Here is a 26,723-nt window from a genome sequence, read left to right as displayed (position 1 = left end):
ATGTAATTAAACCATAACCTCCAACTTTATTACGTATTCTATCCTCCATTTAATTTCTAATTGATTAATGGGTCTTAAGAAAAATTACAAAATTACACAGGGATGTAATAAGGTAAACAAACATTTTGAGGGATATAATGGTCCATGCACTATTTATAAAAGCAATCTTCTACTTTTATAGGGAGCAATCTCTTACTTTTTACAGGGTAGGGAAACATGGGTTTGATAAAATTGTATATTTCCATATTTAAATTACACCAATTTCTTTGAAAAAGTTAATAAAAAAAAAAAATCTTCATCTATTAATATTACGAAGTTTAATACAGTAATAATACTCCTAATAAGTATTCCGTAGTTTGCAGTACAATTGATCTCCCACTTATTCATAGGGTGTGTCCCCCGACAATTCTGGTAAAGTGAGTTGAAGAAAAATCTGGTCAAGTTTCTTCCAAACAAAAAGAGGAGAGATAATGTCTGAACAACCAGTTAACCTTCGATGCCAGAGAATCGGCTGCAATGCTACCTTTACGCTCGATCATAATCCAGAAGGTTCTTGCGTTTTCCACGATTCGGTATTTTCTATTTTTCATCCCTTTATTTCTTATGTTTTAAATTTGATCTGCTAAACTAACTGTGCTGTTTGATTTATGTAGTCTAATTTGGAGTTTTGCACCTTTTATTTTGTGTGGAATTACGTCCAATTTGAATGCAACATATCTCAATTGTGTTAAAATCTATGAGCTTTAGAGAAGTGATTTTTTTTTTTTTTTTTTTTTTTAATTTTTGAAATTGAGACTATGTTAATTAATTCAGTTATTGATTGGTTATTAGGAGGTTAAAAAATATAATTGAATGACTTAATTGATTGTGATTTAGGAGTTGTTCAAGGAACGAAGGAAAAAAGGAGGATTGATAACTTATGGCAATATTTTGGTTTTTGATTATGTATATGGCCTTGTGTAATTGTGTCTAGTGACGAATCTAGCAATACCTTTGCTTTTCAACGGAGTTAGGATTGATAAGTAACTTAGGCGGCGGTGTTTGGTGGTTGTCGGAAGGGGATGGTGGTGGTTGTTTCTAAGGTTAATTAGTTTCTTTATAAGGTTTTTAAAGAGAGGCAGTAGTTTTTATAGATTGAATATATTAGTTTTTCCAAGGCTGAGAATAATTTTCCTTGATTTAGAAAGTAATGCCACATTCTTCATCTGCATGCCTTCATGTCTCCTCCCCGTAAACCCTTTTCCCTTCTTCTCTAATCGCTTCGGTGAGGAACCGGGTATACATTATGGAGTTTAGGCTAGTGTTAGGCTGCTAGGCCACTTCTCAGAAAGTAATAGTCTTTGGTATAGATGATAACTTAAGAAACCATGAAACTGATGAGAGCTGATTAGCTTGTCGTTGAGGGTGTTGTTTGGGTCAAGGCTTCATCAGTTATCCTTTCTTCCCTATTCAGATATACTAGTAAATGATTGTGGTTTGATCTTCGTTAGCTGAAACTTACAAGAAGGGATTAAGGGAGCTAATTAGCTTGTTGACAAAGGCCTCACTTAGGTCAAACTTTTCTTGGGTAATCTATTCTTCCCTTGAAGAATGTTAAAACCAGGTTGTTTGTTTCGGGTTTGGGAGAACTGCAGGACTCTAGACTCTGGAGTGAAGAATCGTTTGACTCAATTACCTGACGTCCGTTCCTTATCCCTTTCCCTTGTAAAGGGAATAGAAATTAGGAAGTGGTATCTATAATATCTTCAATAATTGAAATCTGTCTTTATCATTTAAAGGATTTATATACTCTCTAAGATGTTGTTCTGCATTGACCAGCAATGTCTTTTTTTTTTAATCCCCCCTCTTGCAACTGCTCTTTTTCGTTTGGAGGAAATATTTTTCGCTTGATTATTTGGAATTTACGTATGGTTGAATAATTACGTGCAAGCTTGAATGCTTGGGCACTGTAACTTGTAGTTGTAACTGACGTATTTTTCATCTTTATTGCATATTGGCGCTGGACTTGTTCGATTTCCTTTTGTTTTCAGGGAGTAAGTGCCTCCTCTCTTTTTATCTTATATAGTTATATCATTTTTTCTATGAGATCTTTCTCATTTTGATTCTTGTTCCTAATATTTTTATATTACTAATATCTTTATTTATATACATTTTAACTTAATAAGCCTCTTTCTGTAATTTCAGCCTATATTTCATGATGGAATGAAAGAATGGAGCTGTTGCAAGAAAAAAAGTCATGACTTTAGCTTGTTTATGGATATTCCAGGGTATGTCTTTGCCATTTCCGATGTACATTGCATATGCATTATTATTGATACCTTTGTCACTTGCAGTCTCTAATGTATTCATTGCATTTTTATTTCCACTGCATTGCATAGTTCGTTATTGATTACAATAGATTCATTTGGTTTTCCTCAATTTTTATTTAATTTTTCATTCTTGTGTTGTCTTCTTTTCCATTGAAGATGCAAAACGGGTAAACACACAACTGAGAAACCTGTGCTCACTAAGCCTGCCCCAAGATCTAGGAACCCCACAGCTGTTCCTAGTCCCATCTCAGCTCCTACAACAGCTACATCAGCAAAAGAAACTTGCTCTAGATGCAGGCAGGGATTTTTCTGCTCAGACCACGGTATTACTCTCTTTGTGTGTGAGCTTTTTATCTGGGCAATAGTTGATGCTCTGCCTTACTCGTAATACCAATTTATGGTTGGAATGTTGTCTTTCATATTTTGAACTCATTGGAAGTGCAAAATTAACAGGGTATTTTGTTTCTTTCAATCTCTGACGTAACAACTTACATCTTTTCAGGTTCACAGCCAAAACCTAAACCTGTGGTACCACAGGCGGTCACTGCTGCAGAAGTGACTGTAAATGCTTCTGCTCATCCCCGGAAGACAATCAGCATAACTGAGCCTCAAGTTTGTAAGAATAAGGGTTGCGGTCAAACTTTTAAAGAGATAGATAATCATGATACTGCATGCAACCATCATCCAGGGCCTGCTGTTTTCCATGACCGAATGAGAGGAGTGAGATTTCACACCTAGTTTTTTATGCAAATCTATATTGCAGTTTTGTTGTCCATGAATACTAAGAGTGGCTTTCTTGTGTTTGCAGTGGAAATGCTGTGATGTTCATGTGAAGGAATTTGACGAGTTCATGAGCATTCCACCTTGCACTAAGGGATGGCACAATGCTGATCCTTCATCCTAGAAAACGTGTTTTTGCTCTTTCCCATGAAGTTTCATGACGAGTTGATCAAATTCAAACTACCTGACCTGCTTTGGGGGACTAACTGTTCTTGTAATTTATGTTTAGCTTCTGCCTTTTATTTCAAGCTATTCTTACCTTGATTAGATAGCATTTTCAAACTTTTAAGAGGTTCTGCCGTGTTTGATAGCAACAGCATGGAAACCCAAACTGTGAAAAATGAATGCCTTTATAGGCACATTTAGTAGCTCCAACATGTTTCGGGCATGCCCCGAATTGAGCAATTTATGCCTGTTGTATGTTGTAATATCAATTGCAGACATGTCAAGCTGAAAAGACATTTTCACGGAACTGGGACATCTTCACCGTGTTGCAAAGGGTTTTTTAGGGAGAAATTTTGCTGTAATGTAGCATTTTCTATGTGATGCTTACTGACTAAACCAACTACAGAAAACAATAAGAAAAAGCATTTATAATACCTCAATTGGCTCAATATAACTGCAGTATACCTGTATAGGGCAACTTTTTAACTAGAAATAACTGCACTCATTTCTGCAACATATGGTTCAGCAAGCACAAAATTAGGTAGCAGCAGCAGCTACCACATCCACCCCCCTTGTTACTCGTCACAACTCCTAACCCGACCACTCTGCCTAAAAACAAAGCTGTGACGCAATTCAGCTTCATCCTCTTTCAGATAGCGTATTTAGCTCACTTCCTCAGCCATTAGGCCCATTACATTCATTTTTACTGTTAATTGATCTTCCACAAAGACATGGCACAACAAGACAGTAGCTCTAGCTCCCAGCTTCCCACAGTCTTAACACATCCTTTGCATTCATGCAACATGTTTTAAAATACTATCATTGCGCGAATTCCTCAGGCCTTCACGTACCATTGAAAATAAGGGCAATTTATCCCCTTAACAATACCTCTGTAGCTAACAATTAAGCTTTATCAACACGGATACTTTCCCAATTGCAATGAAATACATTAAACCAAAATTTACTCGATATACAGTAAAGATGAGATACAGTAAAAATTTTACTCATTAACTTACACGTGTTGCGGTGTTACAACAAAGGTTTCAACAAATTGAAAAAAAAAAAAAAAAACTGTTTAACTATCTGTATCAAGGAGAAAACCCTCTATAAAATAACAGCATTACTAGAAATAATCTTCTAACTGATACCCAGGCAGTGTTACTTTAAAATACCAGGAAACCTATGTAATCTACTCCAAATGCTTTGCAGAAAAATAATTGTTACAAACGAGGACTCATCCTTAAATTTCCTTTGACAAGGTAATTCAGACTACAGAGTTGGGAATCTCTCCCTCTTCCAATTCTTCCACGTCTGCAAAGTATACATTAGTATCTACATGGTCCCCTGCTTCACCATCAGGTTTGTAATTAAGATAGTCATCCGGATTGTTTTCTTCCATGAGGAATGAATATGCGTCAATCAACTCTTGGTCGAAATCAAAATCCTCATTTTTTGCATCCAACATTTCAACTTCCTTGACGTCACCGGAAAAAACTTCATCGCTTTCGAATTTTTGTCTCTGGGACTTATTTGGTGAGTCATTAGATTGCTTGTCGATCTTCTGAAAATCAATCAAGTTTGTTTTGCGCGTATCCGCTTCTGATCTCTTCAGAAGATCGATAATTTGAGGTTCAGGAGCAGTTTCATCTTCTTTAATCTCTTCCTCTCTAAAAGTAACACCCACTGGACTTGCAATATCATCCTTGTCGGGTCTCTTGGAGTCCCGCCAACTTGGAAGGGGCCTGACGTCTTTAACAACTTCAAAATCATAGCTATCAGACGGAAGGAAAACACGAATAATTGGGTATTCCAAAATAACTAGACCGCCAAAAAGTTGGTTCAAAGGTGTATCTAAATCCAGCTCACGATATGGTGCTTTGTTGCCCTGCAAACCAAAGTTGACTGTCAGATGGCACTGAACAGCTTTTAACAGAGCTAAAACTAGGATACTGTCAAGAAAACAACAAAGAGGTCAAAATTAAGAACCTTATGATATTTACGTATAAAAAGCTTGAGGTTGTCCAGTGGTTCATCACAAAATCTCCTCAACTTATTTTTCCAGGGGCTAGGCTGTAGATGCTTCTCAATTACTGAGCGCAACGTTGTGCTTTCGTGGACACTGCACAGGTATATATTAGAAAGCCCCATCACTAGATGTGTTAGAAATAACATGACTCGTGCACGAAAACCAAAAGGTCAATTTTCCTGAGATACACCCCACAGAGGCTTTTACCAACACAGGATTGAAGGCAAAGAAGTTTGTATTGAAATATGATAAGAGAAGTATAGATACTCACCCATGTTCAAGTAAAGCAACATCTGTTGAATTAAATCGCCATTCAATTGTCCATGAGATAGATTTCTTCCTGGAAGATAAGTAGAAGTGTAGAACCATAAATAACATGTCCACAATACTCATCCTTCACAATGCAAAAAGGTTATGTCTACTTGGAATATACTAACTCAGCAGTTTATTATTTGACCTTTCATGCAGCCATACACAAATTTTTTACCAGATACCTCTACCGAGAGAGGAGTATTAGCAATAAAAGTAAACATCTTTTATGTATGAAGGGTCTTTAAAAATCAAATATCCAGTTTCCTAAAGTTGCTTATAAAGATGGACATTTCCTAAAAGCATAGCAACAGTATATTGGCTATTCTTTCTACCTTCATATCATGATTGAAAATTACCATATTCTACAATCACTTCATTCACTTGAAATCAGTGCCTCAAAGTTTCCACACCACATCTAACCTCCTCGAGAAAATGAACTAGATGAACTATAAATTCCTGTCTTTTTGTTACCAACACAACAACCATGAAATTGACAACAAACTTTAAAACATGAGAATACAAAGGCAAAAGGAAAGAAACTGAATAATCAAGCCTCAATCATCCAGCAACTCGAAGTTACGATCTTTTTTTAATGAAGGACTACCTATATCTCGAAAGTTGAATACCAAATTCTTCTGGAAGTGTGTCACAGTATATAAATGATTACCTTTGATTATATCTTGTTTGATTCTTCTCCCTCTTAGCCATTCCAGCAGGAAGTAACAAAAGCTTAGTCCCTTTTCTCGCCGCAGCAGTCCGAAGGGCTTTAAGATGGAAAGGGAGCCTAAATTGAGGATGATGACCACATAACTTAACACGCATTCTCTGGGCAGATTCAGCTACCCTTTTGACATCCTCTAACAAATTATAATCTGAACAAAACACACTGCCATTATTGCACAGTTTATCAATGTCAATTTGAATGACAAAATCAAACCAAAAACAAAAACAAGAAACAACCAAAACTAGAAATAATCAAAATCCACAAAATTTTGCTAATAGTAATGAAAACTAAAATTTAATCAGCAAAATTAGCTACAAGTGATATCCCAGAATTGAAATTTAACTAAATTAGCAAAACCCAGCTGCCTAATAACATCCTCCATTAAAAATTCAACAAATTTATAATAACATAGCATCATAAATATATGACTAACCATAAAAATGAATATTTTTTAAAAAAATTGGTAAAAATACTAATAATTGGAAACAATGAAAGGGAAGAAGGATACCAGAAAGAAGGGTAGAATCGTCAAATTGAGAAAGGGGGATAATCTGGGAGAGGGATTTTTTGCCAGTACAACCAGAAAGTTGTTTGTGGGAATTGACGCAAGGAAGGCTGCAAGTGCGGCGAAAGCAAGCTGGGCATTTATACTTGAATTCTTTAGAATTGCATTCTTCGCATAATACTTTTGCGACATTTTTCTGATGATTTTCAGAGGATTGAAGCTCTGCTTCCATGGCTACCATCATTGGAGAGAGAGAAAGAGAGACGAAAAGGTGTGGGTTTTAGCCAGTGTTAGGGTTTATGACCTCCTTTTTTTCTTTTCTTTTTTTTTTTTTTGACACATAAAGAAAACGAAAAATCCCTATTGGACCAATGACGTGTAGTTGCATAACTTACTTTGAAATACATTGCTTTTTTTTTTTTTTTTTCAATGAGGTATTCCTATACAATATACTACTCCATCACCTCAACCTCAACATAAAACAATATAATGTAATTTGTCACCAATTGGCTCTTGATGCGTGGTGATTAAGAGAGAATACATGCAATAATTGAAAGGGGATTGAAACCTAAACACCTATTATTGATTTTCGAATTCAAATTAACCAAAAGAGTAAACGAGATGGAACACCAAAAAAAACATTGTCAATTTGCCAACTTAGGCCCCGTTCTTTAAAGCTGCTCTGCTCTGCTCTGCTGAAATCTGTTATGATCTGATTAAAAATAATACTAATACTAATAATAATAAAATCTACTCTACTTGACTCTGCTCTGCTGTGCTTCAATTTGCTCTGCTCTAAAGGACAAGGCCTTAATAAGTTTATAAACTTATTGACCGCTTGATTAATTTAGTGGCTAAAACTAAATAATTGATAAGAAATTTACACAAATGAGTATAAGAGTATTATTGTATTTTTGAGGAAATATATCTCTCTTTTAGTCATTTTTAGTTAGCTCTATTGCGTTTAATTTTGATTATCTTTATAGATTTAATATGATTGAAACAAATGGTACATTAAATTTTGAAAATTCAAATTAACCCTCACTTTCTTATCATAAGGTATTGGTTTCAATTCTCATTAAATTTGTGTTATATGAACATTATGAAATATGGTTAATTAGATGGTTGGGGTTTCAATTCATTTTACATCACCAATGCCTTTTAAATTAAATTTATAACTCTCTATATAAAAGTACACTATAGAGTACAGTATGTTAGTGTGCCATCAGGGTGATCTCCCTTAAGCGTGTTATTCTAATCTCGTATTATGGTTGTGTGTACTTGGTTGTTTAATTAGGGTTGTGGGTTTTGGTGTGATTCACTTCATTTCATTAGTAACTCAAATTGTTATTACCTTAATCTTCACGGTTTGAATGATTTAGTATTTGCAGGTCAGACAATTTGACCGTGAGGGCCGAGGGGAAAGACTATGGGTAAGGGATCCCCTCCTCAAAGTGTCTTTAATGAAAATTAAACCCCAATTATGTAGTACGGAGTACCATTTAAATACCGTATAAGATACGAGTATAATTTCCGAAGAAAGAGAAGTTATTTATATAAATAGTGATTATTTTCTTACAGCGGATCCTCCCAAGTACGAGTACGTATCATCTTTCATTCGAGCATAGATCACTCCCATTTTTCGCTCCTCTTCAATCTCCTATTTTGCGATTATCAGGTATTCGATTTCGTTATTTGATCATTGAAAATTTGAAATCTTTTGCTATTTTTATTTCCTGCATCAAAGATTTGATCTGGATATCTTTGTGTTTTTCAATTAGTTGAATTGCATAAACTGCATTGTTATAACTTATTATCGATTTGGAATCGTATGTTAAATTGTTCACTTAATTTCAAATCCCTAACTGTCTGAATCGAGTTCCTGGAATTTCGCTTAATCTTCTTTGATTTTGGAATTTGGTGTTATAAGGTGTAAGGAATGCGATGTTAAGATTGATTCAGATTTACTGGTAGGTTTCTGTTGAACTATGTTTATTATAGAGAATTCAGTAGTTTGGCGATGTATTATTAGCAAGATTTCACTTTTGCAAGAACCTGATTATACTGAGCTGCAATTTGATAATATTATGAGTATTCATTATTCCAATTACTCAAATGTAAATTGTATGTTTGTCTTATTTGATGAATTTGGTGGTTAGTTTATGTTTCTGCAAACAGACGGCGATATCTGTTTGAAGTTCTGAGGAGAAGCAGAAGCTTTTTGGAGCAATGTCAGCTCCTGTATATCCAGGGGCAACTAGACCCAATAACCAACGTCCGTCTGGACCACCAGCCGGTTATAATCCTAATTTACAGAGAGGCCCCGATCCTTCGTTGTCTCAAAATTTCCAGAATTTGCACCTTAATCAACCACAAAATGCTCCATCCCAACCTTCTTTTGGTGGGCCTAGAGGGCCACCTCCTTTTGGTCAGAACGCACCTCCTTTTGCTGGACCTTCACCTGTATCTAGACCAGGACCTCCGCCACCTGGTGTTGTTCCTAGGGGCGTGATGCCCCCTGGTGGACCTCCACAAAATATGATTCCACCCAACATGGTACCTGGAAGACCTTCAGGTCCTATGCCTAGTCAGCCTCCACCTTTTGCTTCTAGAGGTCCTCCTCCTGGTGCTCCCCCACCAGGGGTAACTCCCCCTTCCTTTCAAGGTTCGCAACCTTTTCCCCAACAGCCAAGTGCTCGTCCTACTGCTTTTGGGTCATCACCATTAACTGCAGGTCCGGTTCCTTCTTCCTCAACTCAACAACGCCCTATTAGTAATGGGCCTCCTTCATTCTCATCTGGAGGCTTTCCTGGTGGTCCTCCTGGTTCTTCTGCAGGAACTCAGCAATCTTTTGTAAGAGGCCCACCATCCTTTGGGGTGCAGTCTCCAATGATGCATCCTCATTTCGGAACTCAGCATGCTAGTGGTTCAGCTGCTCCTCCCACCGAGTCTCTGTCAGGACCTTCACAACCAGTATCTCCCTTTTCTGTTGTACCTCAACATGCACAACCACCATCTGGTTCTCCTTTCGGGCAACAAGGCCAACAACCATGGCAGACACAACCACGTCAGGTATGTATTAATACTCTATTTTAAATGTGTGGGGTTGTTTTTGAAGCTCTAACATATAGCGTGGTGAAATTTCATTATGTATCTATTTTTAAAGCATAATTGCTTTCCAAATTTGCCAAATTTGTGAAAATCTACCTTATAAATTTTGTAAAATTTGTTTGAGTACCACTACCTGATTGATAGAATACCTTAAAAATTTCCGCTTGTCAGTTTAATTTTTCTTTTCCCCTCCATTACTAGTATACTCCCTCCATTTCATAGTAATTGCAACACTTTGACTGGCACACCAATGCATTCTTTTATCCGAGTTTACCTTCCAAGCATTGGTACCTTTAGAGTTTAGAGGGTGAAGTTTTCGCTTCATTTCATTTGCTCTTCTATTCTAATACATGATTTATTTGTTAATAAATTTCCTGCTTTTTGACATGTGATGTTTTAATGTTTCTTTATGTTATATTATAATGTTCTTTCTTTGAATGGTGTTACTAGATTTCCAATCTATGTTGGCATCATTAGTACCAACATGCTTTTCGGTTATACGCATCAGATAAACGTTTGTCCTACTGTTTGACCTCTATTACTTGTGGGGTTTAAATCTTGAAACTATGTCAGGTTGCTCCTTCATCATTGTCCAGTTCTCTGCAACCACCACCGATGTATGGAATGCCACCACCAATATCAAGCCAAAACATGGCTGGAGCACCACCTGCTGTTAGTCAAATTGGAGGTCCGATGGCATCGAAGGTCGATCCCAGCCAAATTCCTCGCCCTTTCCCAAGTTCTTCAGTTATCTTGTACGAGACTCGTCAAGGCAATCAGGCCAATCCTCCTCCGGTACTATATCTTGCTGTGTTGTAATGGATTAGCTATTATAGCTCTTTAATTTCCATTTAATATGGCATCCGTTTTGAACTTAGGATCTTTTAAGCAGGTTTTTTTTTGTTTTTGTAGAACTGGAGGCTTTATGTAGGAATTTAACCCCCTTAACCAACTCAAATATAAAGAGGGAAGAAATCAGTGGAAATACATTGTTATCTTTAGTTTGAAACTATTTATTGAATTCATTTTGCTTTAAGATAAACACGTAGATCAGAGTGTTTTTTCTATAATATTATAAGGTTGGAAGAATATATAATGCAATAATTTCCCATCTTTCTCTTTTGGGGGAGAACATGAAGAGGAGACATAATAAATGGGTAAATTTGTTTCTTGATTGGAAAATTGCTAAATAATGGGGATTGAGGAATCAAATTAGATTCATTGAGACTAAGGGGTGAGAAAATGTTGCTTAAATGTGGAATTTTATTTCTTTCTTAGTAGGAAGCATGGAAAATGTCACATTGTTGTATAGGTTTCCATTACAGAATAATAGAAAAAGTTAGTAGTATTAACTTGATTTATAATTGTGCTAGCATATTATTCCAACCTCAAATCTTTGCTCTCTTTGAACCCAAACACCAAAAGGAACAAAATCATTCACAAAAAGGGGCAGTGATGGTAATATTTCTTTGAAGACTGTAACAGAAAAGCATACATATGTGTGGTGATTGATGTTTTTAAGGCTGTCTGGTAAATTTTTGGAGTTAAGGCTTGTTTTAAGAATGGCATGCCTTTTACTAGGTTGTTATATTTCTTGTATTCGGTAATTGATTGCTCATTCCCTGAATCCCGCATTTGTCTATGGTCTATACATGAAATATCTATTAGTATGGAAATCAATACTTCTAAATTCTATTGTCTTCTTGTTTGTGGTGAAGCCTGCTACAACCGAGTATATTGTCACAGACACTGGAAATTGCAGCCCTCGCAACATGAGGTGTACAATTAGTCAGGTAACTTTTTGTTTTTTTGGGATTGGTCAGATAAGTATCTTGATTACATAAGTAGGGAATTTATATCCTTTCCTTTATGATTTAGAATGACTTGTAGTGCCTTGCTATCTCAACAGATCCCATGCACAAGCGAGCTTCTGACGACATCTGGGATGCCGTTGGCTTTGCTGGTTCAACCATTCGCTCTTCCTCATCCATCTGAGGAACCCATTCAGGTAACTTTTTGTTACCTGGGGCTTAAATATTTTTGCTCTTTAGGTTGGAATTTAAACATCTTGGAGAATAAGGATGGAAGTAGAAGACCTTTATGACTCTGTTTGTGGCTAGCTAGAAAAGGATTTGAAATCCATTCTTGTGTTCTGTGATATATTCTGTAATTATTTGAATAAGATTTCTGGACAATTGTAAAAGGAGTTATACTGCCTTATCGTGGACAAAGGAGTGACCAATGGAGAAAAGAAATGGAAGATCACCTTTGTAAACATTTTTTTTTTGCACATCTACAAAGAAAATATAAGTTTCTATTGAGTATATATGCTAGACCTTTTTTTTTCCCCCTCAATATATTTATAAAGGATAAAGTAACGTATCAAGTATCTTCATGGGCCAAGATATCTGGGGCAGCTAAGAGTTACTAGATTAAGGAGGTGAAAGCAACTGGCATAATCTGCAATTTGGATTCCTGATTAGATGACTTCTTCTGCTTTTTTTTGTACTTATTTTTCAGCCTTTAATACATCATATTTTCATTATAAAAGAAAAATAATATTGAGGTGCCGGCTCTGATACTGCAGAAGCATTGTGTGTTTTGTGTCTGCTTCTGCTCTATATTCAGTCCATTTGTGAATATAATCACACTGTTTCTGTTAGACTGATCTATTGTTGTTCAGGTTGTTGACTTTGGGGAAAGAGGTCCAATGCGATGCTCTCGCTGCAAAGGCTACATAAACCCTTTCATGAAATTTATTGATCAGGGACGTCAATTCATCTGCAACTTGTGTGGTTAGTATCAGCAATTTATTGACTTTTTCCTGATCCAGTTTTTGTTATCCTAGTCTACTCTTGACTGCTATATGATTTGGAAAGTACAATTTAGCTCTCATGAGTTTTTGTGAATGTGGAAGGAGAAACTCTCATGTTATAGTTGCAAAAGGTATCTGAGGAAAGCTCACTAAATATGAATAGATAACAAAGTGAACTTCAAAATAAATATTTGTTGAAGCGAAAGTAATTGTTTGTGGGGGTGTGGAGGATGTTCAAAGGAAGTCTGTTGAAGAAGCCTGCATAAGGGCAGCTTTTGATGCTGGCAATGAAACTCTTTGGTTATGCGTGAATTATTGATGAATGACCTGATAGAGTGATAGAATGACCTGATAGAGTGATAGTATACTATTTTCCTAATGTGTTAAAGCATGAAGGTCATCTGAACTAATATGAGAGATTTTTCTTTCTATGTTCCGCAATACACCTCATAATAATATAGGATATCCAAGTCCATTAAACGGCATAATAATTGTACGAAAATCGGTGCATTTATTTTGGTCAACATTCAAAAAATTGACTGTTTTGTTTAACCTCTTCGACTTATGAGGCCATATAATATATAATAGAATCTTCTTGTTTTTCTAGAGTGTCACGGCTTGGAGTCTAGTGGTATTCTGTATTATTGATGGATGGAGTTATTAATATGCAGAAACCAGGGTACTTTGTAATCACTACATTAAAAATTTTGCTCTGCAAAAGCTTTGTTACAATTTTATATCTACTTAATGAAAAAACCCTTATGTAATCACATGGGGCTCGGCATTATACAACATTATGTTAAGCATATAAATATATTAACTACAGATATTAGATTGTCAGTTACATGTCCAGATTTGATTATGTGTGTTTTGCAGGATTTACTGATGAAACTCCACGTGACTACCAATGCAATCTTGGGCCTGATGGGCGGCGTAGAGATGCTGATGAAAGGCCTGAATTGTCCAAGGGAACAGTTGAATTTGTTGCAACAAAAGAATACATGGTTAGTTATTTTACATCATGAATTAAGACTTCTCACAGAATATTTGCTAAGCTATATCGATGGTTTGAAATTAAAATGTTCTGTATTGTCGAACTAATTATGAAGATTGACTTGTGTGGCTGATATTAAGTATTTACAAACAGTAAAAATTACTTCCTCCATTTTTTTTTAATATTGCACCTGTTTTTTTTGGCTAATTACTTGGCTCATGTCATGGGATGGGACAAAGTTTTACATTGGCTGTCACTAGCCTACCGAAACCCTCCTCCTTTATCCAGGCTTGGGACTGGCAGCGGGAAACGCTCTTCGTACCGGTGCACCCACTGGTCTGCGTCTTACATGCCCACTTATGGGATTAAGGCTTTGATTGATTGATTGCACCTATTTTTTTGGGCTAAATACTTCTTTCTAATATCATATCTTTCTCCTCGCATGGTCCCCACTCATACCTTTTTCTTTTATTAATTTTTATGTGTTATCTACTCTCACATCCCTTAATTTTCAATAAACTATTAACTCCACTATTTTTTTTTTGCAATGTAATACCCCAACTATTCCACTTACATAGTTTCATCTTATTATATTAAAGTTAACTAAGCTACCAAACCTATGTATTGGTTAAACTGATGCTTTTAGTGTTATACACCTACACTTTTTGTCCATTCGTCATTCTTTTTTTATCACATTCAGTCTATGTACTTTGCTGCATATGGGATTAGGATGGATGGGTATACATTGTAGGACTGTGGCAGAGGAAGCATTTGTTTTATCATAGGGGGGAGGGGGGGGGATCAGTATTTTTTTTTGTAACTTGTGGAATTTTCTTTTCTTTTCTTTTTTTCATTTCTTTTTACAACTTTTGGATTTTTCTCTCTTTTATGTCACACAATGACACAAACTGATTTTTCCTTTATTTTTTTTTATAAAAAAATAAATTTTATGGAGCTCTTAGCCCATTTTCTTAATGAACAGATATCTGTATATGTAAGTATATTCAATCCTCATATCCAAGTCTGAACAATATAGAATTGTGATGAATAGTTAAAGACAGTTAAATTGCTCATAATTTTTGGTAGTTACTACTTGTCTTGGCTTGCTGAACGAGCTTAGAACGGGATTGGTGTCCACCCATAAGAGAGTAGAATCTGAGGAAAGACAAACTTTTTACTCTTTTTGACTGCATTTGTAGTGTGTTTGAACTCATCAGCCTTTATGAAACAGTATTGATTCCTGTCTTTCCTGTCTCCTAGGTGCGTGATCCAATGCCTGCAGTGTTCTTCTTCCTTGTTGATGTTTCCATGAATGCCATACAGACTGGTGCAACTGCAGCTGCCTGTAGTGCTATCAATCAAGTTATTGCTGATCTCCCAGTAAGTATTGTGTTTACATGCAGTTATTTTGGTTAAACCTTGAACATAATTCATCATCCATCATATTCAAATAGTTTTATTATGAGGATTTTGTTTTTCTGAAAATGGATTTCAACTGGATTTTTGTAAGGAACAGGTCAATGGGTATCCAAAAATGAGTCATTTCGGTTAGGAAACCTGTTTGTAAACACTTGGTCAATTATATGATTTTAGCAACTTCGATTATCATGATTATTATTGCGTTTTGTTTACTGAAATAAATACGATCTTAGGAAAGTATGTACAAGGATGAAACTAACTTGAAGCCAAACTTAATAGAAAAGTTAATCAAGACCTACTATCATGAAGCAGGGTAGTTTAAATTATGTATGAATTTGTTCTTCTTAGAATTTGCAATGCATCTAGCACTGCCTATGGACTCCAAATTATTGGTTGCTATGTTTCCATGTTTTTTGATTGCAGGAAGGTCCAAGAACTATGGTGGGAATTGCAACATTTGACTCAACAATACATTTTTACAATTTAAAACGGGCACTTCAGCAGGTTTACAATCCACTGCTCTCTAACTCTAATGCATGCCATATTTTAGAATCAATGTCAATACTGTCTTGATTGATGTGCATTCATTTCACGTATTTGAATTCTATTTAGTAAACTGCTCTTGACTTGTATCTCATAGTTGTACAGTTATTCTTCTCTTTCTTTCTTGGAACTTTTGTATTAGATCATAATATAGTACCATTGCTGGCATCATCTTCTTTTTCTATAGGGATCGTCTTTGGGGCTTAATAATTTGTTACATACACGTGTTTCATGTAATAACAAATATAACGATAAAAACTGATTTTTTGTTGTAATTTGCAGCCGCTGATGCTCATAGTTCCTGATGTACATGATGTCTATACTCCTCTGGAAACAGATGTTATCGTTCAACTTTCCGAGGTTTTCCCATTATACATGAACCTTGTTCCTTCGACATGCTAATAAGCTCCTTTGATTAAATTTTTATGTTTTATTGACTCAGTGCCGTGAACATTTAGAGCTATTGCTGGAAAGCATTCCAACCATGTTTCAGAGTAATATGATTGCTGATTCAGCCTTTGGTGCAGCAGTCAAGGTATGATGTAGTTAGTTCATTCATGTTTAGAAAAGAACAAGTATGATTAAGAATCTTTTTATTATGCATGGTACTGTTGCTGTGTTGCATGGTTGCACATTTTTTTCCCCTTCTGTAATGTCAGCAACTCACTAAAGTTTGGGTAATGCTGTTTGGCTTACTTTTAGGCTACAAGTATGTTTAGCATGTACTTTTAGGCTACAAGTTTGTATGAAGAGAGAGATCAGGATTTTGTGTGTGTGTGTGTGTACATTATGCTGCCATGGATTTAGGTGACAAACTGACTGGCATGGTATTTTGTTTAATCTACCTTTAGGCTGCGTACATGGCTATGAAGAGCAGTGGAGGAAAGGTTTTAGTGTTTCAATCAGGCAAGTGCTTTATATACCTTTATCTATTAGCAGTTTTTCATCGTTTTTATCATGTTCTATTAATAAAAGTCTATTAATGTCAACAAAGTAGAGATTTTTTTGCATTGTAGAATTTTCTGGCATGGAAACATTACTAAATTGAATGCAAAATGTTATGAATTACATCACCTAACCTATTGAAAATTTATTTATCTTGATCTCTCTGTGTAGGCATATAAAGTGATGTTAAAAAGTACATTTGTGCTTTTCTTCATACTTTGTATAAGTAAACAGTGTTGTAGTGCTATGTGAGCATTATATAGTAATTGATTCCACCTCAATGTATATAGCTTCTATTGCTTTCTCTTTTTAACCTTATACGCAAAGCTTGGAGCTGAAAATCTTCTATTCATCACTGCTCTTGATATTGTTGGTTGAGAGATTCTACCACATCAATGTTAATTGCTAAAAATATCTAGATGCATGAGGGAGGCTTAGAAGATTTATGATTTATATATTCCTCTATATTTTATCACTTTTTCCCTACTGAAACTATTGGTTCAATTATTAGTTTGGGAAGAATAGTGAATGCTTCATCTCGTTTTTTCTTTTTTTAACAAGTAAATGTGTTTGAAGCTTGGTGGGGTAGTTTGGGATTATTGACTCAATAGTGGACCCTTATCATGTATTTACATGCTCTCTAAACATTAAAAAAATAAAAATAGAATGAGGCACTTAAGTGAAAGGGGTTCTGAAGCAGTGCAGCCCAAGTATGAATGCGTGATGAAGAGGTGAAGGCGTAAGTGAAGTGAGGTGGACATTTTGATGATTAACATTTATGGCTGCTCTCATATTGAGAATTTATCTAGACTAATGTATTATAAATACGCTATGCATCACTAGTTTTTTCATATATATGAATCATGATTACCATATCATACAATAAACCAGAGATTCATGTCTTTATATTGAGTTATAAAAGAATGAGACTTGCTCATATAAAAGGAGTCCTTCGTGCTCTTTAGTCTTTAAATGTTTATTCTCAAGATATTCAGTCTTTATTCTTTGAGCATAACTCTGTGTGTGCAGTATTACCATCAATTGGCATTAGCGCCCTTTCTGTTAGAGAAGCTGAAGGTAGAGCAAATGCATTGGCTGGAGACAAGGTAAATTAGAAACAATACTCTTTAACAATGACAATTTATCACTGTACTCCAGGGGTATTGTTGTAGGTATCTCTCTGTGTTGAGGATGCCAATTTTGTTGTTCACTTATTTAACGATATGCATGCCTAATATTTACTGTGTTTGGTTATATATATATATATATATATATATATATATATATATATATATATATATATATATATATATATATATATATATATATATATATATATATATATATATATATATATATATATATATATATATATCAAAATTTCTCTCGATTTGCATCCTTTTTTATAATTATCACCTTCCGCAGTTCTGTTTTTCTATATTAATTTTGTGATTCACACAAAGATTTGACTTAATTCACCCACTGAAATAAATTCTTTGTTAGGTTTTATAGATATGGATCGAGACAGTGAACCAGTGCTGAAACTGATTTGACCTTTTCTCTCCACTTTACATCCTACTTTGTTGCTTAAGAAACGAGTACCCAAAATTTAACACATATCAAACAGTTTTTATTTCTTTATTTATAAAAAAAAAAAAAAAAAAATCACACTGTTGGATGCAATTTGTATGTAGCGATACTTTCTTGTCTGGAATCTGCTTCTATGATCCATTTGCATGATTTTGACTTTTAAGAGAACTGAAGATGCAATTTTATAAACTTCTATGATCTCAGGAGGCTCATAAGTTGTTGCAGCCTGCAGACAAAACTTTGAGAGAAATGGCTTTAGAGTTGGCTGAATACCAGGTGACTATATGACATTTCACTTTTGTGTCACTATGTCTAAAGCAAAAGGTTTAGAACTAGTATGTATTCAGTTCAAATTAATTTGAGCATTTTTAAGTTTTGACTTTCCTCTTGTCAATGTTAGGTCTGTGTTGATCTGTTCCTTACTACTCAGTCATACATGGATATTGCTTCTATCTCTGTTGTGCCAAGGACTACTGGTGGACAGGTATACATGGATGTATTTTTCATTGTACTTATTTTTACGTTAAAAGGACTCCTTGAATTTCAAATCTTTCTTCTCCCATCCTGTTTCTTGGTGATATTATATGGTATAGTATACTGGAATCAAATGTTGGTTCCTGTTAGTAATGTTGGAGAAAATCAATTTAGAAAATGGATTTTAGAACTGTGCTTAGTTTTGGTTGTAGCTTGTTTTCAAATGGCATTGATGAATGATGAAGCTAGTGGTTCAACTTGGTCATATACAACCATATGTATGATTACAGAATTTCAGAGCGTCTAGACTATCTTTTTGACATTTCCTTGTATAGTCTGCTAGAACTTTAAGTTTCTTCATCTTATAAAGTTAAAACTACTTCTGTGGTGGCTTTAGGATGTTGAAGTTGTGGTTGTCTAGGTTCCATTGACTTTGGGGCGTTTTTGTTTATTTGGTGGTGCATATTTGAGGTCAAGAGATTTTTATTCAGTTATGATTTCGATACAGTCTGGCGTCCTATGCATCTTGAATTGTCTACTTTAGCTTGATTGTAGTTGTATATCAGATAACTACTAGAATTTTGCAAAATTATGTCTGCCTCTTGATTTTATTTTATTAAGGTTCTACAGAGTAATTGTCTAAATGTATACAGAGGCAAGGCCGTATTTCTTTCATGAGTGTATTCTTTGTATTTGGTGTACTTTGCAGTCAATTTTGTGATTTCCAGATCTGCTGGGGTTTGGTAAAGGATCTTTAGTCATTAATATGTTATGAAGCTGACATCATTTCTTTCTATGCGGAATGGTTGGATTCCTGACCAATGTTTGTATTAATATGAGCTCCTTGCTGGGTTCTTTTGATTTCTTTTTCAGACAAGTGCCATATGTAGTGTTTACTTGAGGAAGTTTCGATTTTTAATTTTTCCAAATAAATGGATTACTGATTGATAATTTATCACCTCCATTAGTTTGGGTATTTATTGTGTCATTATTGTATTTTTTTTCTTTTCTGATAAGAATGAAAACTCCATATGATGCATGGAACCTTTTTTAACCATTCGATACTTATTGTTATAGGTTTATTACTACTATCCCTTCTCGTCACTCTCTGATACAGCTAAGCTGTATAATGATCTTAGATGGAATGTATCAAGGCCACAAGGTTTTGAAGCTGTGATGCGTGTTCGTTGCAGCCAGGTAGGTTATTGTATTTGGTAGTGGCCAAAAGCTCATTATGTCATTTAGTTTACTGATTCTCCTTGATTTTATGCTCATTGAACTGTTCTTTCAAATATATGTTTAGGGTCTTCAAGTCCAAGAATACACTGGAAACTTCTGCAAGCGTATTCCAACAGATGTTGACCTTCCTGCAGTATGTTAATCTTTTTTCATTACTTGAATCTAGTGCTTTATCCCAAATTGGGTAACATTAAATCTGATTTTTGTTAGATATTATCAGTAAACCCAATATTTCAAAAAGCTTACGTCATACTTCACCACTTAGGGTAGATATTCACAACCAATATCCTTAATTTTCTAGTCTCTGAAACTGGTGTTGCCAGAATTTGCAATTGAGTTTGTTCCCTGAGTTTTATGTGAGGTGTGTCGTGTTGCAAGCTTTATGAAGTTGCTATTAATTTACAGTGCCTATACTCCATGAGGCCCTATGTTGGTTTAAAAGTGTTTATAATACTTGGGTTTTCAATTAGAATAGGAAAATGCATTGCAATATATTATTTTTGGCATACTAAGTGTTGGATTTACTTATGAACTCTGTTTCCCTTACCCCTTCATGTGAAATTATATTACAGTCCTTTCATGTTAAAGTTGGGTTAGATATAGTCATATAGAGGAGACAGCAATTGGGGTGGTGTTATTTAGCATCACCAGAGGACTTTTGAATTACTGCTGAGAATTTTATTTTTTATTTATTTTGTTTTATTGGGGGTTGTGTGGCCTATGTAAGGAGAAAGAAGAACTGCATGAGTATTTGAACCTTTTTCTATGTAAGGAGAAAAAAGAACTACGTGCCTATTTGAACCCCTCTCATGTTTTTGGATCAACCTGCCAATCTATGTATATGTGTGGCAAATAAGACTTTAGAAGTCTTCCTTAAGCCATGTGAAAACGTTGTATGCATATTTTATAGGGTTGCTCGTCAGTTACTCCTATACTCCATGTCCTTGTCAATTTATCAACTCATAACAAAACACTTTCTAGTGGGAAGGACTATTTTTTTCTGTTTGTTAAGATTTTAATGATCACTTATTTTTCCCTGAAAAAAGTGAAGACTAATTGTTCTTTAGGGAATATGCTTTGGTCAATATTATAGCCGGACTGTTTTGTAAACGAGGATTGCTAAATTAACTCGACATGGCCAAGAAATAAATGGAGTGGGGTGGGGGGGAAGTTTCAACTTGTTCAGGTCATGTTGGAGCTAAGAGCATTCATTTTTTTTTTTTTTTTTTAAATCTGGTAGAGCGGACGAGCAGTACACAACATATGTCACCTTCACCTTTTTTCAAACTCTTTCAAATGATTATCTTGTTATGTCCCTCTCTTTATCTCGTACGATTCCTTACGACAATTCATGTTAGCCGACCCCAAATCATTTTGGGACTAAGGCATTGTTGTTGTAGAGCGATTTTTGGTTATTGTATTTGTATGGGCATTCTAGCTGGTAAGTTACAGATGTATTTGGAAAACTTGTCACAAAACTTCAATATTTTCAGATTGGTGTTTTTTTTTTTTTTTTTTTTTTTTTTTTTTTTTTGGGGGGGGGGGGGGGGGGGAATCCCTTGCTTGTTTTTGGTACTTCTTTGGGATTTTCTTTGATAGATATGCATGTCTGCTATATCCATTGTTTTTCTGAGAGAACTATTGATCCTCATTATTTTTGCTTTTCCATATGTAGAAAGGAATTCATTTTTCATTTATGTAGAACTTTTCCAAGACATTTTGTCTGCATTGGCTATATTCTTCGGTGCTACTTACACTGAAATGCAGTTGCTGGGAAGTTTCAATCTACTAATTTATCAAACTTGATGGATATGCAGATTGACTGCGATAAGACTATAACAGTAACCTTAAAACATGATGATAAACTACAAGATGGCGCAGAATGTGCTTTTCAGGTATAATTCGGTGATACTTATGAATGCATCATGCCATAACAGCATCAATCAGTTTTGCATACAATTTGAAATCATATACTCTTGTTTACATAACCAACATTATCATTTCTAATGATACAATGAGACATCATGTTAGTAATTTTTGCTTGCCAACTTCAACTAACTACTCTGTGTATTCAGTGTGCCATTCTCTACACCACTGTGTATGGTCAAAGAAGAATCAGAGTCATGAATCTCTCTCTATCGTGTACAAGTGCGTTTCCTAATCTATTCCGCTCAGCTGACTTGGATGCTCAATTCACATGTTTCTTGAAGCAAGGTAATGCATTTAATATAGGCTGATCATAGATGATTATGATACTGCTCCTCTTGGAATTTATACTAATAATTTCATTTTTTTTAGCTGGAAATGAAATTCCTACTTTGCCTCTTCAACAAGTCAGGGAGCATGCAACAAACCATTGTGTCAATATTCTGCATTCTTATCGAAAATTTTGCTCAACTGTCCAATCTACTGGACAACTCATTCTGCCTGAAGCTCTCAAACTTCTGCCTTTATACACTCTTGGTATGATCTCTCATTGCTACTGTTCAACTGTTAGATATAGAGCTTGATCTTATGACCTTGTGTTGGAACAATTTGTCTTTAATATTTCTTATCTTTGCTGTTATAGTTTTAATTTGTTATCTCTAATTTAGCTAATGATTACAACTGGATGACTTTTGAATTTTCCTTATTTCTGTGCCTGGGACTAGACAGCATTCTCTTGATGGATCAATTTGTGGTCAAATGCCTGCCTAACATGTATTTTCCCCAAATGCGCATAGCTACATACACATAATGATTGTACTAAATTTTTAGATTTTTTTGAGCTTCTAAATGCTTCTCGAGTGTAGAAATTCAGATCTGATTAACACTTCAACATTTAAAGACTAGACAGTGACCTTTGGTGGAAGGCTTTGTCATTTTCACTTAAACTTCCAAAGGTTAGACAGCAGTGGGATTCATTACATGTCGCCCCTCTTTCCCATGGGCAATATATTTTATATCTCTGCATTTCATTTTAGTTGGTTACCTTGCTAACTAGTCTTCATCTGTTAGAGACGTAGAGGGTGAACACATGGGGGTAGCGTTGGAGGGGGTAACTATATTAATTCTGACCTTTGCCCACCACATCTATATATCACGACACAAGGTAGGGGGTGCAAGGATATGAGTCCTTCTAATGTTTTGGAATACCAAGGCACTTACTGATCAAGCTGTGCTGGTTTGGGGACATTAATATCTAAACTTGTCATGACCTGTCCTCGTAGTAATAACCAGAGATACATTTAGCATTTTGCGTAGTCTGAAGGTATAGCTTAATTTTCTTCTTGAATAACTTACATTCTGACACTTTTTAAAACATGTTTCCGGCAAATATCTAGAAATAAGTAACAAACCCAGATCAAGAACATGAAATACCTGAGACACGATGATGATGATGATACTAACATACTATGAAAACCTGTTAAAATGAGATTATGACTCCTAAGTCAAGTATGCTATGGAAGTCCCAACCACTTTCGTATCTGCACTCTGCTGCATTTTGAAGTAAAATAATAAACTGAGAGGTATTCTTGATTACATTTGAATTTGATGGCTGCCTCTGCATTGCTACAATATCAGCTGTTTGTGTCTGTTGATCACGTATGTACTCCAAAAAGAACGTTTGTTGAAGGCTAGATGCCATGTTGTCACACAGTTTAAGCTTCACCAAAAAATTGTCTTGTTTCAGTGAACCTGAATTATGACAGTTGTTTCTTTGAAATCTATCTAGATTATTAGGCGTAGCATTAGTGCATTCCGCTGCACATTTGGTAACATGGTTTGGCCATGATTTAGGAAGAACTTAGAGGTGGACCCCTGATCATCTCCATTGCATTGTCACCATACAAGAATAAGTAGGTCATCATATGAATAATGTTAAATTGTATCAGCTGGGTGGGAGTTATTTTTTATGAAATGGTGATATTGTGTATTACTCTTTTCAGCATTAACTAAGAGTACCGGACTAAGAACCGATGGAAGAATAGATGATCGGTCATTCTGGATGACATATGTTTCTTCTGTATCTGCGCCTCTTGGAGTTCCATTGGTATATCCTAGGCTGATTGCTGTCCATGATCTTTTCTCTAAGGTACATTTGATTGCTTTCTTGCAGCTTTTTTGTTGGCCATCTTTTTTTTTTTTAACCTCTGTTCTTACATAGATGCTGCATTGCTTTGTCTCCTCTTCTGCTACTTATCAGGAAACGGATGGCTCACTTATTCCATCTGCACTCCCACTTTCTAGTGAAAACATCAGTGATGATGGAATCTATCTTCTTGAGAATGGCCTGGATGCTTTAATTTATATTGGGAATTCCGTGAATTCTAATACTTTGCAGCAACTATTTGGCTTTTCATCAGTTGCTGAGATCCCTACTCAGGTATGCCAAGCCCATGTTAAAGTTCATCATACCTACCCTTACAAACTTTTCAAACATTTCTCCGTAGGCTCCCTTAGATAATGGTGTTGTAAGTTGCAAGCACAATGTGCCAAATAAGTTATTCAGTGCTATCATTTGTGGGTGACAATTTATTTGTTAAAATCTGTGTCCAAGTGCAGATGAAGGTAGTTCTATGCATTTTTGTAAAATTATTCATGTCTATGCTCTACAAGTCTACAGTACTACAATGAAGTAGATATATACTGTATATATTCATAGATGCAAACAATAACTTCTTGTGATTGCTAGAATAATCCAATTTTCTTGGCTTCCCTAAGGTAGTTGGTCAGTGGATGAGAAAAGATATTAGCTACCGCCTTCATGTTTTTTGAAAAACAGTTTTTGTATTCTTGTATGTGCAGTTTGTGCTACAGCAACATGATAATTCAGAGTCAAAGAAACTTAATGATGTCATTAATGAGATACGACGTCAGAGATGTTCCTATCTACGGTACACCTCAAGTTCTCTTAGTATTTTAAGATAACTTTTACATTATCTCTTTTATGAAATGCCATTAATTATTGCCAAATATACCTTCCTTGCAGCTTAAAATTGTGCAAGCAAGGAGACTCTTCAGGTAAGGCTTTTTTTTATTATTTTATTTTTATATTAGTGATACACTGTTACCTATATTTCTGAATGTATAAGTTTATCAGACCAATAAGTGATGCTTGTATGTGTGATTTCATATATGTAGGTCTCTTGTATGATGAGCAACTGTACCTCATGTAGATGTCTACCTTTTGGCCCCTCTTTTTTCTACAAAAAAACCTTCTATTTGACTTCTGAAAAGTTGCACATTAGATCCTACAGGATCTGGAAAACCTATAACTCACAGTAAAAGAACTTGTAGCTCAAAATGAAAGAACAAATCTCACCATAAAGAGCCATGCATTTCATAATAAAGGAACATATAGTAAGAAATGTATTGTTTAAAATAAGTGCATAAAGAAATGCAAGTACAATGAGAGAATATTAAGTTGGACTGTATTACACAATGCATAATTTAACTATTTATTGTTGTAAGTCCTAACCCCATTAGGATATGACATGAATTTACAAAGAGACCAATCCTAAACCATTTTATATTAGGAAAGATGGCAAACTTTATTTGACGTCTTAAATATGTTGTGTAACTGTGATTATGAACACCAGGGGTACTGACTAAGTTTCCCTAGAGATTTTTCACCTAATGGCCTTGCATTTGTATACCTCAACTTTTTAAGTCAATTGGACCAAATCTTGTTAGTCAACCTTTACCTATTGCCCCCTGCGAAGTTGAGCAAGATGGATGAAGATATTATACTATATAATCTAGAATTCAACAATAACCTCTAGTAACTCTCTAGGTTGGCCATATGGTCTTCTCAGTTGTCATAGTTCAAACAATCTCATAGTAACAAACCATCTTTTAGTGCAAGTTCTAACCAATTTTGTCTGACCTGTTTTCCTTTACCGAATCAACCTAATTTCTCAGCATTTAAAAAAAAATAAAAAAATAGTGACAGGATATATAGACTGAGAAAAGGAATTTTGAATAAAATGTATTAATAGATATTTTTAATATGATGATCATGCATAATTTGTATAAAACTAATTTTAACCCTACTGAAGTGGCCTCTCTCATGTATGACTGTTTCTTTTGCTTTCAGGAATGTTATTTTTCTCATACATGGTAGAAGACAAGTCTCCATTGGGCTTATCCTATGTTGAGTTTCTGGTACATATACACCGGCAGATACAAGTTAAAATGGATTAACCAATGTATATATCTGAATTACTTGTACGAATAGCGACAGTCATAAGATGGATGGTGCATGAAGTCACGGGAAGGAAGACAAATATATTGCCTCAAACGAAATCAGTTAGTGTGGATGATGTAATGTTCTTTATTAAGTTAATTAGGGATTTGTCGTCATTATTTTAATATTTTTCAAGTCTGTGCTTGTAATATTTCGTCCTGACAAGAACCAAGTGATTGGTTTTTAGCTAAAATCAGAGTGATCCATTATCATCACATCTTTCCTTGATTCCCTTAAACGTCCATCATTCATGTAAGCAATATTAACTACAACATTTGAGTTTTTTGCACAGATCGACGTCTATAGGTTAAATACTTTCATGTTTTTGGTCTAGCAGATTCCAAGTTTTTCCTTTACTTTCTCCTTTTTAAGCTGAGCACTGCTATGATAAAATTGTTAAGATGAAGCAACAGCAGAGGTAGAGATGGGAAAATTGCTTGATCGTAAACTTTGGATGAACAATGCGCAAAGAAAATCCTTTGTCAATACCCACAACAATGGTTAAGCATAAAGGAAGTATTGACAGCTCTAAAAATTGCGTAC

At 35.2% G+C, this 26,723-nt stretch overlaps 3 protein-coding genes across 4 annotated transcripts; 2 read left to right on the top strand and 1 right to left on the bottom strand.

Moving 5' to 3' along the window:
* Positions 1 to 349: 349 nt before the first annotated feature.
* LOC145630004 (cysteine and histidine-rich domain-containing protein RAR1-like) lies at positions 350 to 3,561 on the top strand. The gene is made up of 6 exons (XM_081682248.1): positions 350 to 572; positions 1,404 to 1,406; positions 2,185 to 2,267; positions 2,466 to 2,632; positions 2,812 to 3,029; positions 3,118 to 3,561. Exons 1-6 carry the CDS (start codon positions 471 to 473, stop codon positions 3,211 to 3,213), a joined length of 669 nt encoding a protein of 222 aa, XP_081538374.1. The 5' UTR covers positions 350 to 470; the 3' UTR covers positions 3,214 to 3,561.
* A 680-nt stretch (positions 3,562 to 4,241) lies between these two features.
* LOC145631289 (uncharacterized) lies at positions 4,242 to 7,062 on the bottom strand. The gene is made up of 5 exons (XM_081683374.1): positions 6,825 to 7,062; positions 6,260 to 6,464; positions 5,552 to 5,620; positions 5,241 to 5,373; positions 4,242 to 5,139 (listed from the first exon to the last, which is right to left on the bottom strand). Exons 1-5 carry the CDS (start codon positions 7,060 to 7,062, stop codon positions 4,519 to 4,521), a joined length of 1,266 nt encoding a protein of 421 aa, XP_081539500.1. The 3' UTR covers positions 4,242 to 4,518.
* A 1,306-nt stretch (positions 7,063 to 8,368) lies between these two features.
* On the top strand, positions 8,369 to 26,513 carry LOC145631461 (protein transport protein SEC24 C-like). 2 transcript variants are annotated; one of them, XM_081683541.1, is made up of 25 exons: positions 8,369 to 8,499; positions 8,981 to 9,893; positions 10,506 to 10,727; positions 11,651 to 11,725; positions 11,842 to 11,940; positions 12,616 to 12,727; positions 13,624 to 13,751; positions 15,002 to 15,121; positions 15,584 to 15,664; positions 15,986 to 16,063; positions 16,146 to 16,238; positions 16,555 to 16,609; positions 17,678 to 17,754; positions 18,443 to 18,514; positions 18,639 to 18,722; positions 19,790 to 19,909; positions 20,016 to 20,084; positions 21,769 to 21,846; positions 22,027 to 22,165; positions 22,250 to 22,414; positions 23,881 to 24,026; positions 24,138 to 24,317; positions 24,740 to 24,828; positions 24,924 to 24,955; positions 26,031 to 26,513. In XM_081683541.1, exons 2-25 carry the CDS (start codon positions 9,051 to 9,053, stop codon positions 26,135 to 26,137), a joined length of 3,264 nt encoding a protein of 1,087 aa, XP_081539667.1. In that variant the 5' UTR covers positions 8,369 to 8,499; positions 8,981 to 9,050; the 3' UTR covers positions 26,138 to 26,513. The 2 variants fall into 2 exon arrangements, with proteins under 2 accessions (XP_081539667.1, XP_081539668.1); XM_081683542.1 differs by having other exon boundaries at positions 8,402 to 8,499; positions 9,000 to 9,893.
* Positions 26,514 to 26,723: the final 210 nt, after the last annotated feature.

Source organism: Chenopodium album, chromosome 5, assembly GCF_948465745.1.
Source record: "Chenopodium album chromosome 5, dcCheAlbu1.1, whole genome shotgun sequence".
NCBI classification, from domain to species: domain Eukaryota; kingdom Viridiplantae; phylum Streptophyta; class Magnoliopsida; order Caryophyllales; family Amaranthaceae; genus Chenopodium; species Chenopodium album.
The sequence above is the reverse complement of the archived record's forward strand: the minus strand, read 5'-3'. Positions and strand labels throughout refer to the sequence as shown.